General features: G+C 43.0%; 1 protein-coding gene across 1 annotated transcript in view; it reads right to left on the reverse strand.

Annotated features, from left to right (window-relative positions):
- Positions 1-7,697: 7,697 nt before the first annotated feature.
- ADTRP (androgen dependent TFPI regulating protein) overlaps positions 7,698-22,897 on the reverse strand; it is a gene marked incomplete at both ends in the record, with an annotated part of 32,794 nt that continues 17,594 nt past the window's right edge. The window contains 3 exons of the mRNA XM_082015011.1: positions 7,698-7,741; positions 13,985-14,136; positions 19,014-19,129. Of these exons, the coding sequence (XP_081871137.1) occupies positions 7,698-7,741; positions 13,985-14,136; positions 19,014-19,129 (312 nt within the window). The remainder of the gene's footprint in view (positions 7,742-13,984; positions 14,137-19,013; positions 19,130-22,897) is intronic.

Consider the following 22,897-nt stretch of genomic DNA (forward strand, 5'->3'; position numbering starts at 1 on the left):
AGGTGAGGAGGGAGGAGGAACTGGAGGGCTAGTCCAAGTTAGAAAGAGCGTTAAGCACATTTTTTTCATTTCTAACACGCCATGCAGTTCTCTGATTGCCTGATAGCGACTGCATGGGAAAATTCCATCTTATCAATTTGTTAAAAATGTCTGTCTCATCGGGGAATAGGAGACGGCACTCGCAGGCACAGACAGAGAGCGTAGGAGTGCTGTGCGAGTGCTCTGATAATTGGGAAACTCCAAACACCAGTAATTAAGCAAAACAAACCAGAAACTCCTAAAAGGCAGCACCACCGCCACTGAAAGGGAATGCATTTTTTTTCTGTCAGCGTAATGACCAGATCAACCTCATTTCCGTTGTGACTGGTTAGTTTGTTTTGTTTTTTTTTTTCCCCAGCTGATGACAACAGCAGATTCATGGGACAACGTCCCGCATGGTTTCCTCCAGGTTGTTTCCTTTCCTTCAGCTCTGGAGGCAGCTTGCCCCATGCAGACTTGGGTGGCTGGACCTGGACCCACGTGCTTGTTTCTCTAGACATATAGGTGTTGGTTTCCGCGAGCACGAAGTCGCTGCAGCTATACATTCAGGGGAGCATACGTTTACGATGAGTATATAGACATGGCACTACAGACAGAGCTTGGGGGATGCATCTGAATGGCACAGACTTTGCCTACAGACTGTGCTTTACGTTGGCAATGTTTTTCTCCCTTATAAGCCATGGCCATATTTAAAGAGAGCATAACTGAGTCTCTCCCACAGCCTGGTTCTTGCTGGCTGTTTGGGGTCTTCTCTTTCTTTCTTCCCTCCGGAGGCTTCTCTACTATTCTTCTGTGACCTTCTAACACTGCAGATCATTTATCAAATAGCCAGTAATGGCTGAACAGAGGCCCATTATAGCAGGCGTTTGCAACATCCTGTTAGCAATAAATATGCTGTGGTTAGTAAATATGTTGTAATTAGATAGCATTACGTAGAAATATTGGCTTCAATACTTGACAGAATTTTAAACTGGACTTAATTTTTTTTTTTAAATAGCTTTCATCTGAAATAGTTGAGGTGACTTTTCTTGGCCTGTTTTGTTTTTTCTACATCTATGATTCAGGACTTAGGTCAAAGTTCAGCTCTAAATTTGTGTTAGAGTCTAGAATTCAGACTTAGCATGACTAAGTAGACTGATGACTAGAAGTAGAAAAGTGAAGGAAAACTTGAAAGTCAACCTTTCACACAATGTACAGTGTGCGTGTGGATTTGTCTCTTCTTTCAGGGCTTGCTTTATTTATAAGATAAATGTATTACTGATGGAAGATGAAAGATCTTTATTTTATATCAGGAAATGTACAGCACAGAGAACAACAATATGAAGTTCCACTGCTTGACCAAGATGCCTCTGCTGTGGCCTGGACTATTGATAGCAGAAATGCAAATGTCGTCCTTCACTGGTATTTTTTGAACTACACAAAGGAAATAAGTTCAGATATAAAGAGGTACTTTGAAATAACTCTTTCTTTTCTTCCCTCCCCCCTTATATGCTTTTCTGCAAAGTTTTGAATTTAGAGTGATCCCTGTGATTTCCAGATACTTCATCTTCACATAACACTTCTCTCCAACCAGGAGGGGTAGCCATTTTGTGTTCCCTCACAAATAGTCATTCAAACTGATGTTTGTGTCTTGAGAACCAACACTGGCAAAGTTGTAGTAAAAGCTGAAGAAAAGGGGAGGAAAAAAGCTAAAAGAGAAAACTACTTCAGCCTTCTGTGTCTTTTCCCCTCTTTACAACTCATTTTCTTTCTAAAATCAGCTGCATAAAAGCACCATTTAAGGTGCAATCGTGCAACTGCCCTGCTCAAAAATAATATGCAAGTTTTACTGATATGACCACATGGGCAGAGTACTCTAATATTTGTGGTTTGTTTTCGCTTGCACAACAACATAAAAACAGCTGTTTAATTTAAACACTTCACTATCTTTTAGTATAAACTCTTCCTCATAATGTTTTTTTTCCTCTTCCATCCTCTTTCTTATTCCTACTCCACCCACTTCCACTGTTTCTACATGCTTTTCAAGTTGTTCTGCTCCTTTTGGGTTTATTTGTGCTGTACACCATCCATAAAGTGATCTCTGGAACTTACAAGTACTTTTGCAAAGACAACAGTGGGAAGGCAGTTGTACATGGTATTATTTTTGGCTAGACCCTACGGGTACAATGGCTATTGTTTGGCAGCGAGCACCAAGGAGGCTGCTTTAGTGATGTAATGGTTTAGAGCCTGGGGGTGGTTCCTCAAAAGCCATTTGAAGGTATGTGTGATTCAAGGTCAAAATTATTTGGCAACACCTGTTTGTTTTTTTTTTAAAGGGCAGAATATCCCCAAACCTGAGACTATGGATAAGAATAATGTGCCCTATTAACTGCTGTTTCTTTCCTCAATCGCATGTGAATGTTACCTGTGTTGACCACAATGGCCAACTTTCAAAATCCTGAGGAGAATGAATAGACCGAATAAAATGGTGGTGGTTGTTGGTTGGGAGATGGCACCGTTGGACAGAGCGTGGGCTTCCTTTTAATTAACGCTGATTATGAGCTTGAAGCGACCCCCCCCAGTCGCAGTGTCCTGGACACATCACAGGTAGTGTAGAAATAACCCCCAGCCGCATATAACGCTGCCACGACCACCGCAAGGAGCGGGGGCGGGGAGGCAGGGCAGCTTTTCGGGACTGGGCCACGGCCCCTCCTGGCGCTTAGGGGCGGGCGAGCAGCCCGGGGCGTTTGCCTGGCAGCTGCCGCGCCCGTAGGTCTTCCGCGCCCCTCCGCGGGCAGGTGGCGGCGCCCGCGCGCCCCGCCAGGTGGCGCTGTGGCGCCTCGGGAGCGGCGGGCCCGCCTCCCCCCCCCCCCCCCGCCCCGGTTCTCTGGAAACGGAAAAAATTCGAAAGGTCAAAATGTCAGAACCTTCGATGGAACCACGGTGCTGAATTTTGGTCCATTTTACTGGGGCGTGAGAGCCCGGCGGTGGCAATACCTCCACTTTAAAGTGTGGGCTTGTCTGTCTGGGGTTTGTTTTCCCCCGTTTGGAGGCACGCTTCCGAAATCGTCCCTCTCGAGGAAAGCCTGGCGGAAACAAATGCTGACAAGCACAGAGCTCCTCTCACACACGTACATCCTCGCTCCCCGCTGCGATGCTTGGGCAGGCCGAGCCCCACTGCGGCCGCGCCACACCACACGTAGCGGTCGCGTAACCACAGCCCGTGCGAGCGCCCGACTCCAGAGCTGAGGCTCTTCCTGTGACTTTGGGAGTTGTGGGCCTGGACTAGACCAGCCCGAGTCCTTGCAGGCCTGCGGGCGAGGGCTCCGCCAGCAAGGCAGGGAGGCGTGCTGCCTGCTGCCATCCCCTCTGCCATGGGGAGCGGTCACCTCCCAGCCTGGGGACAGCCACCGTGGTAGTGTGTGGGTTGTAGGCCGGAGGCCTGAACTCTTCACAGGCGGACGCTTTCCCCGGCCTGCGTGTGCTGTGCCGAATGCTTATGGGCTGCATTGGAGCCTGGGGATGCTGCCGCCAGGGCCTTTCATCCTGATGTGGAAGAAAATCCTGATGGTTGTACTTGATGATCTTGAAGGTCCTTTCCAACCTTAGTGATTCTGTGAAAAGCAGCAGAAGGCCCAAACCGGTGTTTCCAAACACAGGCAGGAGTGGCAGGCGCGTTGTAGTGCGTGAACTATTAGTAGACTAAGCGACAAACGTGTCTTTCACCCACCAGCAGGCGATGGCATCGTTGCAAGGTGGTTCCGTGCCACCAACTTGAATGAACATCTCAAAACAAAAAAAAAAGCAGGTATATGTTGGTATGTGTAGGTTTCTGTCTTGGTCTCCTTGAGGTACATAGTCCTTACCCACAGCAAAACCAGATGGTTCTGCGTACCCAGAGGAGGTCTGTTTGCCTCGGGTGTAGGCAAAAAGCGTTATTTCCTTATATTTCTGCTGTTCCCCAGGTAGTGAGGGAAACTCCCCTCTCAAGGAGAAAGGAACTTGCAGGTTTGCTTCAATGTTTTGAGAGCGTTTGATAGAAGGTGATGTTTGAAATGCTAAATATTATTATTAAATGTTATAGCTCAGAACTATTATTGGGCCTCTAGTAAAACCTAGAGGTTTCACTCAAACTCAGGTTTTTAAACCCCAATGTCTGGAAGGTAAACTAAAGTGTATCGACATCAAACACCTTAGGCATTGGGTTTGCTTTTCAGAAACATTGAACTCTTTGCAAGGTAGGGCCTCTGGAGACTTTAAAAAGGCAAAAATTTCACTTTGGAGCTTTCAACCACTTGTTACTAGGTCTGGCCTATTGTAATTACATTTGTTTTTTACTTGCTGTTTTTTCCAAATGGTTAATTCAATCACAAACAGTTCTTAGCTGTAAGCAGTGGCTTTAGTTCAAGAGCAGAACTTGTTATTGAGGTTATTGATATGAATCCACACAGCCAAAAACTTCTTCCTCTGAGGTAACCAGATAATCGGTAAGGTTAAATACTACCAAAACTTACTATGAACCCATATATGAATGCAATGATTTTTTCCAGTATTTACTGAATAACTTGCCTGGGAAATGCGACTTAGTTTGGCTCTCATGGTTGATTCTAAGCCTCCTCTTACCAATACCCCTGAGACTCTCTGGTTAATCTTGTGGCACAAAATATTTAATTATGTGCTCTGCCAAGTGAATACAAGGTCTCAAATTGAATTTCAGCCTCCCTGGGCAACTATTTTAGACACTTTGGTAGAATGTAAATGCATATTTTCAGCATGCCAGATCCCAGCCCCATATCCATCAAAGTAAATCTTCAGTAGTTTCACTGAAGTCTTGGAACAATCCTAAATTATGTTATTGAGGTCAGATTGTGACCCTGAAGCTCTGGCAGAGACCCAAACCAAGAAATTTGTGTGGGAAATTGGGGAGGGAATAAATTAGCACTTGCCTATGCTTTTTGCTGGAGTAAACTGTTACAAAGGTGTGAGCTAAGATGAAAGCTCCTAATCATGGTGGATATTGTTTTCCAGCTGTTTCTGCTGGATATAGCTCTGTGTGTGTGTATGGGACAGGTCCTTACTTTCTGATGGTGCTCTGTCTCAAATAACAACCAATTTTACTTTTACTTCCCCCGACTGTCCCCATCCCCTCACTCCCTCCAAAGAAAAATTGCTTAATCTTGTATAAAGAAAGTTCAGGGGTAGCTTCTAGTTTGGGGTGTTTTGCTGTGGTGAATTTAAATCTTCATTTTCTCTCTACCAAGTAGAAGTGGCAGGTCTAAACAGTATTAGGTAATTGTCGTTGTCATACTGCACACTCTACTGTGGAAAAAATTAATTGCTGGTTTTTTGCCCGAGGGTTTAAGCAGCGGTCCCTTGGTCTGACTGGGAGCATGTCATTTTCCTCCTGGTTGTGACTGCGTACCGTGGAGCAGCATGAAAGGATTCCTGTACAGCTGCACTGGGTGAGTGGGCGGGCATCTCATTCAGTAATAACATCTAATTTATACAGCCATGAAAATCTATAGCTATAAATAAACAGTTCTGACTGACTTTGCATACTTACTCAAAATAAAATGAGAGAAACGGACTGGAAACAGAAATCTGGTGTAAATGTCATAAAGGCCAGATCCTTACGCAGTGTACCTCAGTAAAGTCTTTTTGAAATCACAGGGAAAATGCAATGTTCATGCTCAATGATGTATGCTTCCCTCCTCAGAGGGCTTTGTGTGCATCAGAGAAAGGAGCAAAGCAAGCCCAAGATCCCAGCAATTCTGTTTTGGGGACAGGCATTCCATATTGCTTTCCCAAAGTGCATAACTGGGATCCAGCCTCTCCCTGCAGGACATGAGAGAGAGCCGTGCCTCTTCTGAGCCCTTTTCAAAGAAAGAACTGCCCCGCCCTTCTCTCCTGCTGGACCCCTGTAATCTAGCAGGAAAACCACCACACCAGATCCCAAAGGTAAACCTTGGCACGAGCAGGAGCCAAGGGTGAGATCTGCTGTCCATCTCCTGGATGGAGGTGGAAAAAAGTGACCTTCTGTGTCAGGGCCAAGGCTTTGTTTTGAATTTCTGACATTTGAACTGCTTGCGCTGGACTATTAGTACAACAACAACAACAACAAAAAAAAAAAAAAAACCACAACACCAAAACAACAGAAAAAAAAAAAAGCCACAAAAAAATACCAACCAAATGACTGAAACTCACACAAAAAACCCACCTCAAAAAAAAGTTCCAAAAAGCCCACCCCAACAACAGGGAGCCTCCTGAACTTTCTCCTCTTCCCTAATTCCCTTCATGGTTGTTCTTCTGTCTGCCTCTCTGAAATATTTCCTTTGACCAGCATCTTTCAGCTGAATTCTTTCCATGTTCTCCTTTAGGTTTAACAGAAAAGGCAGGGAGGGGGTTGTGTAATTGCTTACATTCCCCTTGTGAAGTTAGCCGGAGCGAGTTATCTAGATAAGCTGGAAATTATTGAATGCATGCACGTCTTTCATTGAGTTAACTTAGTTTACAGTCTAGCCCTAGTATCTTGACTTCCCAGACTAGAATTTTTATCAGATGCTTAACATGTGAGAAGAACAAATCTTATGTATACATATTATTATTTTTTTTTAATTGCTCACAGGCAACTTACGATGTGTTTTGTTTTTACTAAGCTCCAGCAGCATTTGAAAGATGAAAATAACACCCCAGTCCACTGCGTGCACAGAAGCTCGAAGCTAGGGGGTTTGGCAATGAAGGTGGAGTTAGACGTTTAAGTACTGCAACTATTTTCAAATCCTCATTTAAATGCAAGGCTAATGACACAGATCTTTCTTTTTCATGTTGACCATTAAGGAACACTTACACTTCTCATCGGTTTTGCCCATTTATTGGAGTTTGCAAAGCAGCTCTCCAGTGTTTTAGATGTTAACAAGATGTTGAGACTGATAACAGAAATCAACTATATTAAGCAAGATTAGTAAACATGTGAATGGAGTGTAATTATATGTCAGGCAGCTTTATGTTAAACATGCTTTCTGTCAAAGCAATCATACAGTCAGTATAATTAGGTTACTTTTGCTGCAAGATTAACTGAAACCAAGAAAAAGGAAGAAAGGGTTGCATTCAGATTTCCTGTTAAAATGGAGTGGCGATATTAGGCATATTAATATTCCAGAATGTTTCTTGTTAGAGGAGCTTGGCTTCATGGTGAACTTTCTGAGCAGACATTCCTAATTACAGCCCTTGTTAGCCCAATTTGTTATCTAGCTAGCTTGGAAGTCACAGCACTGTTAAAATTACCCCTCCTCTTAATTTTTTCCAGACTTGATGAAGGGTAATCCAAACAAGAGCTGGCTTGCATTCACAGGTCTTTTACAGAGCGGTGCCAAGCTCATGAGGGAGTTCGTTACCAGTGACGAGTTTTAACCATGGACACATCCTCACGTACATTGTGCAAGAGAGAGAAATCTGTGTAAACAGATGAACACAATTTTCTTATTCATAGCAGTTGCAGAGTTATCATGTAAGAGGCAAACATTTCATATTTTCCACCAGTTTTCCATATGTCTGATGACATAATGGCTTCACCAGAAGCTGCAATGAATTGGAGAAAGGATTTATCACAGCACATTTATTTTCCTCTACTTCATGGCTTCAGCGTTCATGGAGAGATTATTTGGCTTGAAGAGGAAGATTCACTTGTCCTTCCGCCTGTAGTCCAGCATTACTATTGAATCTCCTGTTTGGAGGCAGAGGAGAACGGATTATTGGAAAAAAAGGCATAGCAGAGAAGTCCTCTCGCAGATCAAGCACACTGTTGGAAGAGGATGTGAACCTGGCCCCAGCCTCCCAACATCCCTGGGGAACCAAACCCGTCTGGGAGTGGGAATAAGCTATGAGTGCACAGCTTGGACCAGCTGCAGAAGTTGCATGAGCCTGGGATGTCCCTAGCAAGCGAGGGATTACTGAACTACTTAGGAATGATAGGAGATCTACCATGGGCCACATCCCTTGAAAATAATGGTGTTTTGCTTGTGAGGGGGGAAAGTATCTGCCATCAAACAAGCCTAGCTTGGTGCAAGAATATGTGAAAAGCTTTAAAAATAAAGCTCATCTGAAAAGACAGCGGATGATTAATCCTGCAGCGAAGATATCTACAGCATCCTTGCGTGTCTGGCCAGGATGGCAGAGTACCTACCAAAGACCCACAGCTTTCTGAAGCACCAGCTACAGACTAGATGCGGTACCATGGGACACCAAGTGTGGCAATAACCAAATATATTTGAGCATCCTTATCTAAAGCCCTGTCTCAGCCTCTCTTCTTCCCTGTTGATGATCATTTATTCACAGGGAACCCTCTTTTAAAGATGCTTTCCATGTCCATAGACCTCAGAGCCTCTGAAACACTAATTGCTGTATTTTATTTATCTCCAGCCTACACAACATTTGGCAATTGACCTGGTGTATGGAACAAAATCCTGGCATTTCTTCCTTCCCAAATGATCCTGTAAGTATTTTGTATTGACCAAATAGAAATTTTAAAGATGAGGGAGAGAAAACTCCACAAAAAAAATCCCCCAAAAACAAACCAAAACAAACAAAAAAAAACCCCAAACAAACAAAAAACTAGCCTGTTAGGCCAGGGGCAGCATATTAACAAGCACCTGTTAATGTCTGGCCTCCAGTGATGAAATCGTAAGCCCTGGGTTGCCAGAGCTTCCGATCGGGTCTCCCTCCAGTGGATCATCAGATAAACTTGTCAGCAAGGGTAGGGCATGTGACAGATGGTGCAGGTTTCCTTTAAATAGCTAGACTCCTCTACCAGAGGAGTAAACTGCAGCTTGGGGGAGTGACAAATACGAAGGATATAAATACACCATCACAGGTTTATGGTGCAACTAGGATGAATGGATGAGACAAAATTAAATATGCGTATTTATTTTGCAAACTCTGGTCTGGAAATCCTCTTAAATTTGAGTTCCATTCGCCACTAGCAATATAGTGAAATTGTAGATCTTAAAGGCATGATAAAAAAAATTATTATATCTCCTGGAAAGGAGGCTCAGTTTAAAAATCCTTTCTGGACACTGTAATAACGAAGGATGGAGCCTGTGTCCAGACTGGTAACTACCTTCAGAACCTGAGCGTTTTAACATTCATACAAAAGCTGCTGCTTCTAAGCCTGTGCCAGTACAATGGTAGAATGACTTTGTACCCCACGCAGTTGCCCTTTTCATCCCTTTATTTGCCACTCAGGTTTCTGCAATCTCAACAGCTGCTCTAAAGGATGAGAGCATCAAGAATTCGACTGTATTATAGTATTGCTTTGTACTGCACAGATTCATGTGCTGTCACATAGGTTGGGTTTCCTAATAGCTGACTACAAGGTTATTAAGGGAGCTTGGTTTCACAAGCATGTAAGTACAAAAATAAAACCAAGGGAAAACAATCAGTGCCAGAAACATGTTATATATTTCTGGAAAATGCACTTAATGCAAAAGTACTCCAAAAATTAGAGGAAAAAATACATTAAATAAATGATTGCCATCTAACTTTAGCTCAGCCTTAGGTGAACACGTTTCAGCAGTGTCTTTACAAGATACTCAAAAGCTCATAGAGGATCTGGAGGAGCATATCCATCTGTGCACTAGGCACAAGAAAGTTACTCCATCAATAAGTTTCCTTTTTTTCCTGAGAGTAATGGCTCTTAGCCTTGTTGTACTGCCTTATTCCTTGCTTTACAAAATCTTTAATTCTGGCTCTGCTCCCCCTGGTGTTCCTCAGCCAACTGCTGGCCAAAACTTTTCCCTTCTGGAGGACAGCGAGCATCCAGACATGGGTCTGCTGGAGCTGCTGCCTGCTCTGACAACCGGCCTCCCTTTCTAACCTGTTGCTCTCCCAAAGGACAGTTCCACCACCTGGGGATGAGCATTTCTCTGGACTTGGCAGAGACCTTGTGGCTGTAAAATCTTGCAAGTGGTTTTCCCAGTATCCCTCAGCAGGCATTTAAATTACTGGTGGAACAGGTAGCTGTTGCTAGCTATAGCTCCTATCCACTTGCATTTTGAAGTATTGAAATGAAGCAGCTGAGGAATGTTGTTTTGGGTTTTTTTCAGGTGTGTTAGATGGAAGACAAATGAATCTGCTCCTTCTTCAAATGCTGGTGCCAGAGAAGAGACCTCACCTGAAATGTTGCTCTGTCTGATGTGGAGAACTTTGATCTGAATTTCTCCCAAGGATCTGGTTATCTCACCAGGAGCAAAACCTGAGGGAAAACTGCTTTGCTTTATTTTTGAGGGTTCTAGTTTGACTGGTCAAAGTAACATGAGATCAGTTGCCTGCGTGATGTTTTCTACCCATTGGGAACGGGAGAAGCTATCACACGGTTCATCTTGGATACTCGGACCCTGCAGCCAAATTCTTGGCTGAGGTAAATTTATGGCAGTAAAAGAATCGGCCCATTGTTTCCAATTATCCTCTTTGGAGTTTCTGTATTGCTCAACATTGTCTAGTACTCTAGAAACGCTGGGATTTAAAACAAAAAATGTCATTACTGGTACTATTTTCTGTGCCTTTCAGGCTGTGCAGCTGGGTTGCCTTAGTTACCACCAATCCAACTGTGCAAGGGGAGGGAGAGGCACATGAGAGATAATACATTTTTAAAACCTCCAATACTGTATGAAGCAGTTTGTCTATAAATAATAAAACAAATTTAGGGTCTGGTATCTTTTGGTTGCTCTGAAAAGGAAAAACAAGGTTATATTATTTGACAGCCTGGATTTTCCAGCTCTCAGAAAAGATACTGCATCTTTTTGGTCAAGCACAGGACACAGCTTTAAGAAATACTTGCTTGAAGCTGAAAGCTGCCATCCATAGACTTTGGAATAAGTTGGAACTGAATATACCTTTAAGGGTGAAAAAGAGTAAGTATTTATGTAGTTGGTTTTAGGAAAAGTGATAGTGGCCTTGAAGCTGTAAAGGAACACGGAAGAGAGCCCATATGAAGCATGGTATGCTGTGGGACAAGCTTCATTTACAGCCCACATTCTGCCACGGGATGTAAGTCCAGAAGCAAACCAGGCTCGCCACTCATGTGGAGCAATTTGTTAATCACTTCTTGCACCTTCGAATAAACACAACTTATCTCGGCACAAACTCAGCAAGCTTTCTTCCTTCAAGTGGGAAAGAAAGAAAAAGAAGCTGCTGACCCGGAGCCTTTCCCTTTGGCGTGAAGCCTGGTCACAACAGCCCAGGCAGGGCTCTTCGCCTTGGCAGATGCCACCAGCATCGGGTCTAATTGCTTGGTGATATTGGAGAAGGTGTTTCCAGATGTGCCTATAGGAACCAAGTGGACAATTGCATTACTCTGCAACTCAACCTGTGCCTTTGGGGGACTGAGCAGGGAGCAAAAGAGAGGGCAGAAGTGCCCTTCCACATACCCTTTCTTTTGGGGGAGGGAGGATGCGGGCAGGGTGGAGGGTCCAGAGAGATTGAGGTCTGTCTTCTACCACCACAGATTGTTCTGCTTTGTGTGTGTGTGTGTTGTTTTTTTTTTCTGCAGGGTTATTTTAACTGCATCATCTCCCTCATTGTGATAGGAAGTGAGACAGGAAAGGGTAGGATGAAAAACGTACATGAAGCCATTTTTGCTGTGAAAAGAAAGGTATGTTGGAATTGCGTCTTCATTCAGTTTGCAGCTGTTTTTACTCTGGCAATGCTGAGCCAAAGATTTGTCTCAGTCAGGAATGTATTAAGACTCTGGCACACTGTAATTTGGAATAGCTTCCCTCTGGCTGTGTTTCAATGCTTGTTGGGACCGTGTTATCAATACCAGCTTATGGAAGTTCTACCCTTCTCTTGGGTGGACGCAGCTGGGAAATGGATCAGGGAAAATTATCCGAGTTTAAAAACAGACCCTGCTTGCAGGAAACAGGCACGTGTCATGGAGTCAGAAGGAGTGAGGGGTGGTAGGCAGGAGCTTATTGAGAAGTTGTTGCTGCCAAAGCCCCCATATTATCAAACTGCTGCCTCAGATACCGCAGAGTTGCCAGCTATTGGGGTGCAGCTTTTGCAGCTTCTTGTATCAGTGCACAGCAAACCCAGGGAATGCTGCCAGTCCTGGGGTGAAGAGCTGAAGATGCATGTGAATTAGCAAGAGTTTGCACAAACATGGGGAACTGTAACTCAGGGGGAGTGTCCCGCACGCGGATGGAAACACCATGTAATTGTTAAGGCCATGATTTTGTGGCTCCTTTGAAAAATGACAAGTATGATTGGAGAGGCAGACCTGCCACAGACAGGAGGCCTCCATGGGTTGCAGGAGCACACCAGGTATCAATGGAGGATATCATATATGACGTGTTTATATATATTCTCTGAGGTTACATTCACATCACAACTGAGGGTGCTTTTCAACCTTTCTGCATGCACAGAAAAAAAAGCTGAGTGCTTGCCCCGGTTTCTTTAGAAATCTCTTAAATTAACATCCCTTAAGTGAGTATATTTAGTCAGCGGTTCAAAATGCATCTAATTTTTGCAATTAATTTGATCTCTGCTTGGCACAACCTTTTGTCCAATCAATTAACACCTTGGAAATCAAATTATTTTAATTCTGATTATCTCCAATTTGTGCATCTAGGCCTGAAATTACTAATACATACTCAATGACAAAAAAAATCTGGTATCTAGCTATATTAAATATCAGAACTCATATAAAGACCTATACTGTCTTGTAGTGATTATATGGTCTTTGATTAGTAATAGTTACTATTTATGTGATGCCTCTTAAACCAGAACTAGTGCAGAAAGTCTGCAGATCTGTTTTCACTTACCAGCAATCCTCATCTTGTATCATGTTTATGCAAGAATAGAATTCAGCCAAAATTTCCAAACATGGACATGTAGAGCAAGCATCTTATTTGCAAAGGTATCAAGTGGTGAAATTGGTTATTCAGCACGTTTGAAAGTCAATCTGCTACTTTTACATAGCTGAGTACGGATGGTGAGAGACTAGCTACAGACACTTTACTTTGGCTTGACAGGCATGTGAGACTTCACAAAATGGATCAGGCATCAAACGTTCCCTCAGAACAGAGGGAGGTTGTCTTATTTATTTTCAGAGGTGTTTTTGCAGCATTTTTTCTTTCATCAGAAAGATAGTTTAAGAAAGTGCAAATGTTCACAAATTTGTCCTGAATAAAATACACACGTTTTCCTGACAGAAACAGTTTCATCCTCAAAAACTTAATCCTAAATGAAAAAGGAAAGGAAACCAGAAGCAGGGGAAAAAGGAAAAAGAAAAAAGTTGTAGTAGTAGTAATAATAATAATAATATCCCATGCCAAAACCCCAAAGCTGCTTCATCAGTTCTTTCTTTCTTCCACCTGCTGAATATGTCCTCCTAAACTACGTTTTTTTCCTAACTACCCACTTGTCCAAGGAAGCTGCCTTTCATTTTCTTTAAATCACTACTGATTCTACCACTATCAAAGCAGAAGGGAGATGTTCTCAACAGTTTGTAAAACTTTCTGATGTGCTGTTTTACTCACGGAGCTGCTTGCCATGCTTCCACTTGGATACACTAATGCCTTCCTTTAAACTGTCAGTAAACAGCACCGTTCCCTAGTCTGACAAACTCCACACAATGCAGGTGTAAGAGTTCTAACCAGAGGGATTTGGCTTCTCTGGACCCTCATCTGAGAAGGAATTAAAAATCTGGTGATTATGCTGGTAGGAGGTGCTTCTCGAGCCACATTAGAGAAACCTGGCCTTTGGTCTGGCAGGGATGGGATTCTTGCTTCAGTTTGTTCTCTCTTTGTTGGTAACTGCTTAGGACCTGGCAATCTCTATCAGACACCCAACTGCCACCCCCCACTGTACAAGGGCCCCCTTCCTCTCCCCACCTGCCTCGGCAATCACAGGAATTCATTTTAGACAATTTTTTTTCATATGGATAGAAGTGAAGAACAAAACTCGGACTGACCCCATATCATACGGTTGAGGAACTCCCCGAAGTTGTAGAAAGAGATGACGACGGCAAGGCTACCGGCGAAAAAGGCTGCTAGCCCAGCCGGGCTGAACAAAGCAAAGAGAGGATATACCCATTCTCCTGTTACAGAATAAATCCACAGGACCCTAGGCAAGGGGAGAAATGACCTTTGGTTAGGACCATTTAGTTAGAAGAACCACTTCATGATTTCTAACTCCAGAAGGGCCAAGTTATCAAAACAATCTTGATACAGAGAAAATTAGCTCAGCTGTCAATACATCTCCTCAGCATTTGGGCTATTTGCTGTGAAGCACACTTGAGCTGCTGCTAAATTAGATGGATTTCAGCACAGGTTGAAATACCCACAATGTTCTCCTGTCACCCTGGTGGCATTGGCTATTAATGGCAGTAAAATAACAGTAAAATGGCAAAATGCTCAGATGTGTGCTTGGCTCTTCTAAGTGAGGCTTACTTGAATAAGCTCTCATATATGTGTTTGCTCTTTAGTTACAATAGCTTTTCAGCCTCTATCACGATCTCAAGGGTCTGTTGAGACAAAGTGCTGTTTCTCACTCTCTCTATCCTGCTGCTGTTGACCACTGTTTTGGGGAGTGGAAGGAAGTCTTCAGGAGGTGAGAGGGCAAGGGGAATTCTCCAGCACCTTTTCTCTTGTCTAAGAGGAGGAGGAGAAAAGGAGAAGGTAGGTAGCAAACAGATGTAGCTGCTGTAGTCTTTTGTGCCAGGACCATTTGCAAAGCACTATTTGGAAAAGGGAAAGAAAGAAGATGATGAATATGCCTGCTTTATAGTCTACTTGCGCTCTCTCTTTCTGCCTTTTTCTCCCTTCAAAAAAGGTGTTGTAGTGGCTGGCAGTTCACTGATATTGTTTTCATTTTTTACGGCTCAGGAGAGTGGCTTAAGAATATAAAAATGGTCTTTATATATTAAATATAGGAAAAATACATTTTTATGGATAAAATTACATATATTTGTATTGAATATGTAACGAATATAAAAAATAGGGCAGGTCTCCAGTGATTGTTATGAGGATGTCCCATTCTAATGATGGGCAGTACTTCCCTGAAAAGAACTTTTGGGTCCAAAGAGTCCTAAAAGGTTTAATTCTTTATTAAAAAACCCACATCTGAGGAGTATGCCATACTTTCCACCACAGTGCTAACATGGGAGTGCAACCCCGCTCTCTCTGATGGCACCCAGCCTGCCACCTTACGCTGAGCATCATGCCTCTAAAGAGAAATGATGAACAGGCTGCCCCATCAGCCTGAGACTGTGTCACAAAACTGAGGAATGAGAGAGTGCTAAGGAAAAAAAAAAAAAAAAAAGTCTGAAAAGGTGATTTCTCCTTTCCCTACTTAAAGAAGGAAAGGGTAGGGCATAAAAAGGTGGGTTTTTACCTGGCCTGTAAAAAGAGATTCACTAATCCCCACCTAAGTGGTAGAGTAGAGAAATGGAGGGGGTTGGTAGTGGAGCTGTCTGGCCTGATCATGGAAATGTTAAGTGTAGAGACTCATTTTCGTGATTCAAGGTTCTTGAATCAAACAAACAAACAAACCCACACACAAAAAACCATGCCTGCACAAAAGGCCACAGAGAGGCTGAGCAGAAATACTGAAGCCCGGGTGCTAACTGGAGCCCATGCAAATGTGAACATGTTCTTCACTGCACAGGGCTACTATTTTCTTAATGTGTCTCAAACAGTAAAATACAGTGACAACCACCCTTATTTTATATAATGAGGAACTAGATTATCTTGATGCGATTTGGCCAGCTGGCATGCCTCATATAAAGCACTGCAACCCATATTTTCAAACCTAAACAAATGACTATGCAGGAGCTCTAAAGCACTTTCAGCTTTCTGACTTGGTGGGAACTGTGTGTTGCCAGGTTTTCTATCTTGGGGCATACCTCCAGATTCCTGAACTTACTCATTTTGATCACAGAATGGTTGACAGTTTTTGGTTTTAGTTTTTTGAGGGTTTTTTTTGTCGTTGTTTTTTGGTTTTTTCTAGGGTTTTCATAAAATGGACCCCACAAATTGCAAATATGTATTGCTCATTTCTCATGGGTAATCACCTGTTAAATATAAATGCAGGATTCAGAGGCTTATTTTTCTGAAGGTTTCATTTTACCAAATTTCAATTTTTACGAGGATTTTACCTTGGATACCAGTGAGTGTGTCAGAAGCAGACAATGCCCAGAATTATGGGGAGAAAAGATTGAGATAACAGCCCTGGGTGTAACCAAAGTTAACAAACTGCTATAGGATAGAGGACAGCATATAGATACAAGGGAGAGGTGATGTGCTGTCATAGTATAGCTGAATGCCACTGGGGGATTTATCCTGTCCTCTTATTACCCTCCATTAATGTTAATGGGACCACTGCATTCACTGAAGGGGAAAAAAAGACATCCCTAGGGAATTATGAAATGGGAAGATCCAGAAGGGAGAAAAGAACATATTGACCACATATGAGCTCTCTGATACTGTGGTTAATTCAAAATTAAAAGGTTGTGAACTGAAAATGAGCATGCAGCGAAGGAAAAATATTTTGATTCCTCACAGTGGTAGAATGTGGACGTATTACAAGAAGGCCATCAGTCTCTAGACTTGATTTGGTTTGGGTTTTTTTTATTTTAGTTTTGTATACCGAGTGCAATCTATAATGATTTCTATTCCCTTGCAAAGGTAGTTTGAACTTTTCTCTGAACACACCTGCAAAATTGTGAAGATTAAGATTTACTTTGTATTGATCTATTACCACTGAAATGGAAAAAGGCAATCTATTGTTACTTCCTTTTTAAGATTTAAAATGACAGTTCTAAAATTTTTTTATTCTTCACTGTTTTCAGTGTGATGACTCCAGGAGTAAGGCATTACTTAATGCAACCAGGACATGCAAGATACATCCGTGCAAGAATTAACTAACATCCCTAATGTTTCTCTTAGCCCTGGTGTCCCACAACTGAAAGCCACCTTTCCTTTTTGAGCACTATAGTTGTTCAAAGCTATAGCAAAGCCCCGCTCAGGGGCAGGTACCTGGTGCAAGGCGTCACCAGCTGCTCGGTTTCTCTCCTGCCTTGCAGGGACTGATCAGTTCTCAGCCCATCGACCCGAGTGAAGGGGAAGCGTGGCGGTGACAGTGACAGTGCAAGGAGAGACTTTTAGGAAGGACTCTGTGGTTTGTGAAACATAAGATGCCCAGATGGGGCTATTAAATCACGAGGTTGCAGCACCAACAGTAAAATGTGTACGCGTGTTAAGGTTTCAGCGCACAGGCTAAAAAAGTTTTCGGTTCGTTGAAAGTGTTGTCTGTGGTTGCAGGGAACCAAGACAAGGAAAGGAGGCAAACAGAAAGCAGACAGGAGGTTCCTTGCTGCCTCAGGAGGAAAGAAAGCCAACAGTATTGAAATCCTATTATCTTTTGTCCAGTTATCAGGGCCCTGGCACACAGGGGACAGGCGCTCTAAGGGACCCCAGCAGCACCATGCAACATCAATTTGGAGAAGATACTGTGAGGGTTCAGATGCTTGTGTTGATCCTCACCCTTTGATGAGGATTCAGGTCCTGGCATGAGCCGTGTCTCCTGTGGGGTGAAATTGCTCAGCTGGTAGGGGCTTTAGGGGAAAGCACGGCACACATGACTGCAATAGATGCCTGGAGAGCTGTCTGGTCTGAGAGACAGTAAAAGCCAAATGCTGTCAGAAGACAAGCAAAACAAAGCTGGCATTAAGCAACTGGGTGAACCAGAACATAGAAAAGGAATTTAGGAAACTGTGGTTGTAATCCTATTAGGCTCTGTACTGGATTAGGATAAATGGCTCCTAACTTGGTTACATAAAGCAGCAGTGAAGTGCATTGCTTCCACAACCACACTGATGGGTTTCAAGTCACAAGAGCGGTTCATATCTGCAGTTTATTTTCTATTCCAGATTTTCATTCGTGGGTTGAAGGTAGTTTCTAGCTGAGAGTGAGAACTGGTGGGTAGGAATGAGAAGGATGTGTTCTCTCATAGTCCCAGTGACTTCTCAGAAATCTTTGCATCAGGACAAGTCACCTCCCTGCTGACCAGTTGTTCTGTATCCTCCAGCCTAGGGTCCGGGTGTTTCCTGAGCTCTGGAAAATGATATCACTGCATACCCTAAGACTATACAGACCCGTTCCTGAGCTGAGTCTCAACATAAGGCTGTCCTCAGAGTGGTTTGAAGCATTGGCAGCTGCCCACAGTTAGACAGAGCGGGCAGTTCCCCCAGACCCCAGCACCGCAGGCAGGATGCAATGAGCGAGAGTGGCTGGAAACCCAGCTCCAGTGGGGCATCACAGAGGAGGTGGGTGGATGGCTATGGGCTGTGGGGGGCCTGGTTAGGTACAGTTTATTCTCTCAGGATCACCCTTCAACAGGTTGGAGGTCAACTGTGACACATTGCTGGAAACGTAGGCGGTGTCCACTGGCAGGGTGGGAGGTGGTAGTGGGGCAGATGCCTCCTTGCTACCCGTCAGTTTGCACCTGGCTCTGAGTATCATTTTCTATCTCAAGTTTCTAAGCTCAGCCATGTGTCCCTGCCAAATACCAAACTGAGTTTTGCTCCTCTTCTGCTCCCCTGACCCCCAGACCTTTGAGATTTAGTGGTTTTGCAAGTGAGCAAGACAGTGAGCGGAGGTAAATTTGATGGTATTGGTAGAAATAAAAACTCCAGCCTAGCAGAAATAACTCAAAGTACCCTGGAGTTTACGGCAATTTAGTTGCTTTTCTGTAAGAGGCCTTAGAAGAGCAGGAGATACTATGTATGGTCTCAGGACCTGTGTTGTGTTTGAAGAAACCTGCTCTGCTTATGCCTGGAAATAGTTTTCACGAGTCTCAGCTGGAGTTTAAATGACTTTTCCACAGAACAGATTGCTGTCTCCCATGTGCTTGCTAGGGAACTTAAATCTAAGTACAGTGCTTGGCCTTGTTTTACAAAGTAGATCACTTGAAGAGAATGTTTTAAAGTACATAATTCTTACCAACTGATATACAGAAAAGCGACAAATCCTAATAGGATCAATCCCTTCTTCTTTGCTGGGTAACGGTGCGGCGTGGCAAGGATTTCCAGGACAGCAAATGGCAATACAGCTGTGTGCTGAGGAGAAAAGAGAGTTCGTCACTGACCAGTCGCAGTGCATCGCCTTTGGTCATTGCTGATCACAAAGCTCAAGATCCTGCCCGTGAGCAAAGGATTATTTAACAATACTGGATGCAATTGTATACAAATGCGCATAACTAATTTTTTTTTTTTATAGTGAAGAAGTACCCTTGCAGTAATGAGCATGGAAATTTTCTTGTTAGTATGCTGTAAAAAGTACCGTAATGAGGTCTGCCTGTAGAATGATCTGCGTTATTTTATAATAGGTGAGCTTTCCTTTTACATTTTTATAATGCAATGAATTTTTTTGGCAATTCCCATTAGGGTACAAAAGATATTGAAGTCTATTGTTACGTGCACTTGAGGATGTCAAAAGTCACCTCCTTGAACTCATTAAGCAATTGCTGAATTGCCTTCATGTTCTCTTCAAGACGTTATTGTATTTTAACTATTGTAATTTATTATTTACTCCAGTGCGATTACAGTGTGTTGTGCTTCTCTTTGTAAACTGATAAACGTGGTGGTAAACAGAGGACTTAAGTTAGCTGTGATTCAGAATGATGAAGAAACTTCAAACAAGCTTAACCAGGAGTTAGTAAAGAGTTAGCTTGCTGGGGAAGCTTTTTTTCTTCTCTCTTTTTTTTGTCAAAGAGTTTGAATTGTACTAAGCAGCTTCAGTTTCAAGGGCTTTTATGATGATAACTGTCTGAGCAAGGAGGGTTTTCAGCACAGGGCAGACAACTTGATGGCACTGACTGTTTTGTGGTGGGGAGCTGCCTCCAAGAGGGGTGCTCCTCACTGTGGGGAGGTTGGGAACACAGCAGAAATCCTTCTGGGCTTGGATGTTAAATGGACAATGCGGGGCTCTTGGGATGCCAATGCCTCAACTTGTTTTCTGATTTGTGGCAATTTCAGAAAATAATTTGTTGGAGTGGTATTTCCCCGCTAAAAGTTTTGCAATTTTCTCTGTGCAAGCAAACAACAGTTTTAAGTTGCAATACCTAGGACAGAAGGCCTAAACAACACTGGGGAACACCACCAATTGAGGTGCAACAGGAGAAAACTATAGCAACAACTGGAGCTGACTAGTTGGTTAAATTCCTATTAATTAAGCAAATGGTTTCACAGGTAGATGAGGGGAGTAAGGGGGGTGGGACAGCAGAGAAAGATAGAATTTTAAACAGAAAAAAACACAAAACTAATTTTTTTTTCCCCTAAAGGCAGAACTTGCTGGGTGTATGGTGTGAAATTTCCTCTTGTCCCAAGAAGTGGTTCTAGTACTTTCAATGTACATATTTGTCAGAAGCTGTGCTGAGTATCTGACATGGTAGTATGGTGTCAAAGTTTTATTGCTGTATATTTGTAGTATAAGTTGCCACAAATACACATGAAATTATTTAAATGCACATTGAGCTACATACAGCATGCAGGAACACATTCTTTACCTATTTGTTTAAGAGGCAGGCATCCATTTTTGTCTGCCGCTGCCAAGTGACAGCTCACTGGAAGCTGCATGTCTTCCCTCAGGCACCCCAGCACACCCTCAGGAGCTGCTATTCATACCTGACTGTCCTACTACCAAAATAACCCTTCCATCTCAGTTACAATTTTTCAGAGAAAAGAAGTAGAAAAGATTTATTTGATGTTCCAGTTCCTCTCACTTACTGGCACTGAGATTTTCTTCTGTTCTGTTTCACAAAGATATTCTTCAGCTCTACAGCACACTCAGTTGATAGTTTTCATCTGACATCCAGTGGGATAAAAAATTCCTTTGGGATACATGAAATGTCCCTGCTAGTCTTTTAATTAATTTAAACACTTTTAACAACTATAAGCTGGTTGTTCCATCTGCATTTTTGCTGTCCTAAGAGGGATTTAGTAGGATTGACCTGGTGAAATAATGCATTGTTGAAGTGAACAACGAAGTTTTTAGGTGTGGGTTATTTTATATACTTATTTCCTTAGTTTGGGACTTTTTGTTCTCTGAGTGAATGTTAAATAAGTACAAGTCAGCAGTATGATGCTGCTTTAGTAGAAAAAGCATGTGGCGTTCTGGGATGGTATTAACAGGAATGTGGTGTTTAAGAAAGACCTAGGAAGTAGCTATGCTGCTCCACTTGTACTGAAGAAGTTTTGGCTGGCACTCTGTCTCTGATTTAGGGCACCCCATTTTGACAGGTGCAGATAATTTGGAGCATGTACCAGAAAAGGACAGCACAAACAGCAAGAAAGTATGAACAGGAAAGTAGTCCAAAGACAGGCATAGAAATCAGGACTGAATGTGTTGCATCTGGAGAGAAAAGGAAAATGAGAGAAGTTTCAAAGGCTTGAGAGGTCAATACAGTGATGACTGTGATGGGCGAGTTCTCCATGTCCATCGTGGATTGGACCAAGGGCTATTGGCTCTGTTTTCCTCAAGAGAAATATAGCTTTATACTAGGAAATACATAGCAAGGGCAAGCAAGGGAAACAACCACCTAGGGGAGCTGGGCAAGCTGTTTACAGGAGAAGCTAGACAAAAAGTTGGGTGTGATTCTACCAAGATGCCCACTCTCTGGGCATCTCTGACCCAGCCTCAGTTTTCCTCTGAACCAGCTGCCAAAGGCTGTTCAGACTCCAGAGCCAGTGCAAGTGCATATGTCCAAAAGCAGAGGATGAAAGCATGGAGAAATGGGGGCTTTCCTCTTCTGATGGTAGCAAGCTACCATGACTAAGACCACCACTTGCTTTGCCAACTTTTTCTCTTTCTCAGTTCGTGCATCTTTGCGCTGCCTTACGGTATGTGAATCCTGCAGGAAGAGGGAAAGAGGAGAGAAAGGCAGAGCTTTGCACCTCATTTACAATTTCTTGTTTGCCTCACAGGAGTGAGTGGCACCCCACTGGATGGTGGTCAGAGGCACCCTGCAGCAGCACGCTAACAGCGTGTGGACAGCATGATACAGTCAAAGGAACCAAGAAGCTGGGGATGATGAGGGGGAGCCCACTGCTCTAACACACGCATTGGCACTGCAGATGAGTAGCAAACTGGTAGTGGTTGTGTGAAAGACAGTTGGGAGCTTTTCTTTTTATTCTGCGTTGATTTAGAAAATGCTGATTTGCTTAACTAGTCATTTTTTGGCGGGGTCCTCCACGTATGGAGGAGTTAGAGAAAATACTCAGGGGCCTGTAAATCAAAAGCAGTTTGAAATTTACTGGCAAAGCTGGAAAATTTTGCTGCTTTTGGAAATAGCCAAAGAGTTTAGTGGAAAGAGCAGGTTCAAATTTCTGCTCTGCCTGATTCGCAGGGATTTGAAGAGCTTCCCACCGCCTGGAAGACTGCTTGACCTCCAAAGGCAGCTAAAGCATTCAGGAGTGGGGCTGTCTGCCTCTTGTTTGGTGAACAGTTTGTTAAAGGTCTTGGATCTATCTTTATTTGGAAAAAGGGAGGAAAAAAAAAAAAAAAGACTGACAGAAATTTGTTGTGGCATAGGAAAGCTCCTTTCTTCCCAAGTCCAGTGATGACACTGGCACATGACTTATTAAAGTGTGTGCTGTGTCTTCTGTGCAAATAATTGTATCTTTTAAAAAATATTTTTTCCATATATTAATCCAATTTTCTTTATTAATAGATTATTTGCTTATTCCTAGTTAGAAAGTATCACTGAATATATTAACTAGAGATGCTTTTTGTAGGGCCATTTAAACTTGCCATGCAAATGCCTTCTTGAGACAAATTTCTACAACAGTTCTCAACTACTTCATGCAGCCCCAAGATGAAAATTTTTT

Source organism: Phaethon aethereus (assembly GCF_964289735.1).
Source record: "Phaethon aethereus genome assembly, chromosome: 2".
Classification (NCBI taxonomy): domain Eukaryota; kingdom Metazoa; phylum Chordata; class Aves; order Phaethontiformes; family Phaethontidae; genus Phaethon; species Phaethon aethereus.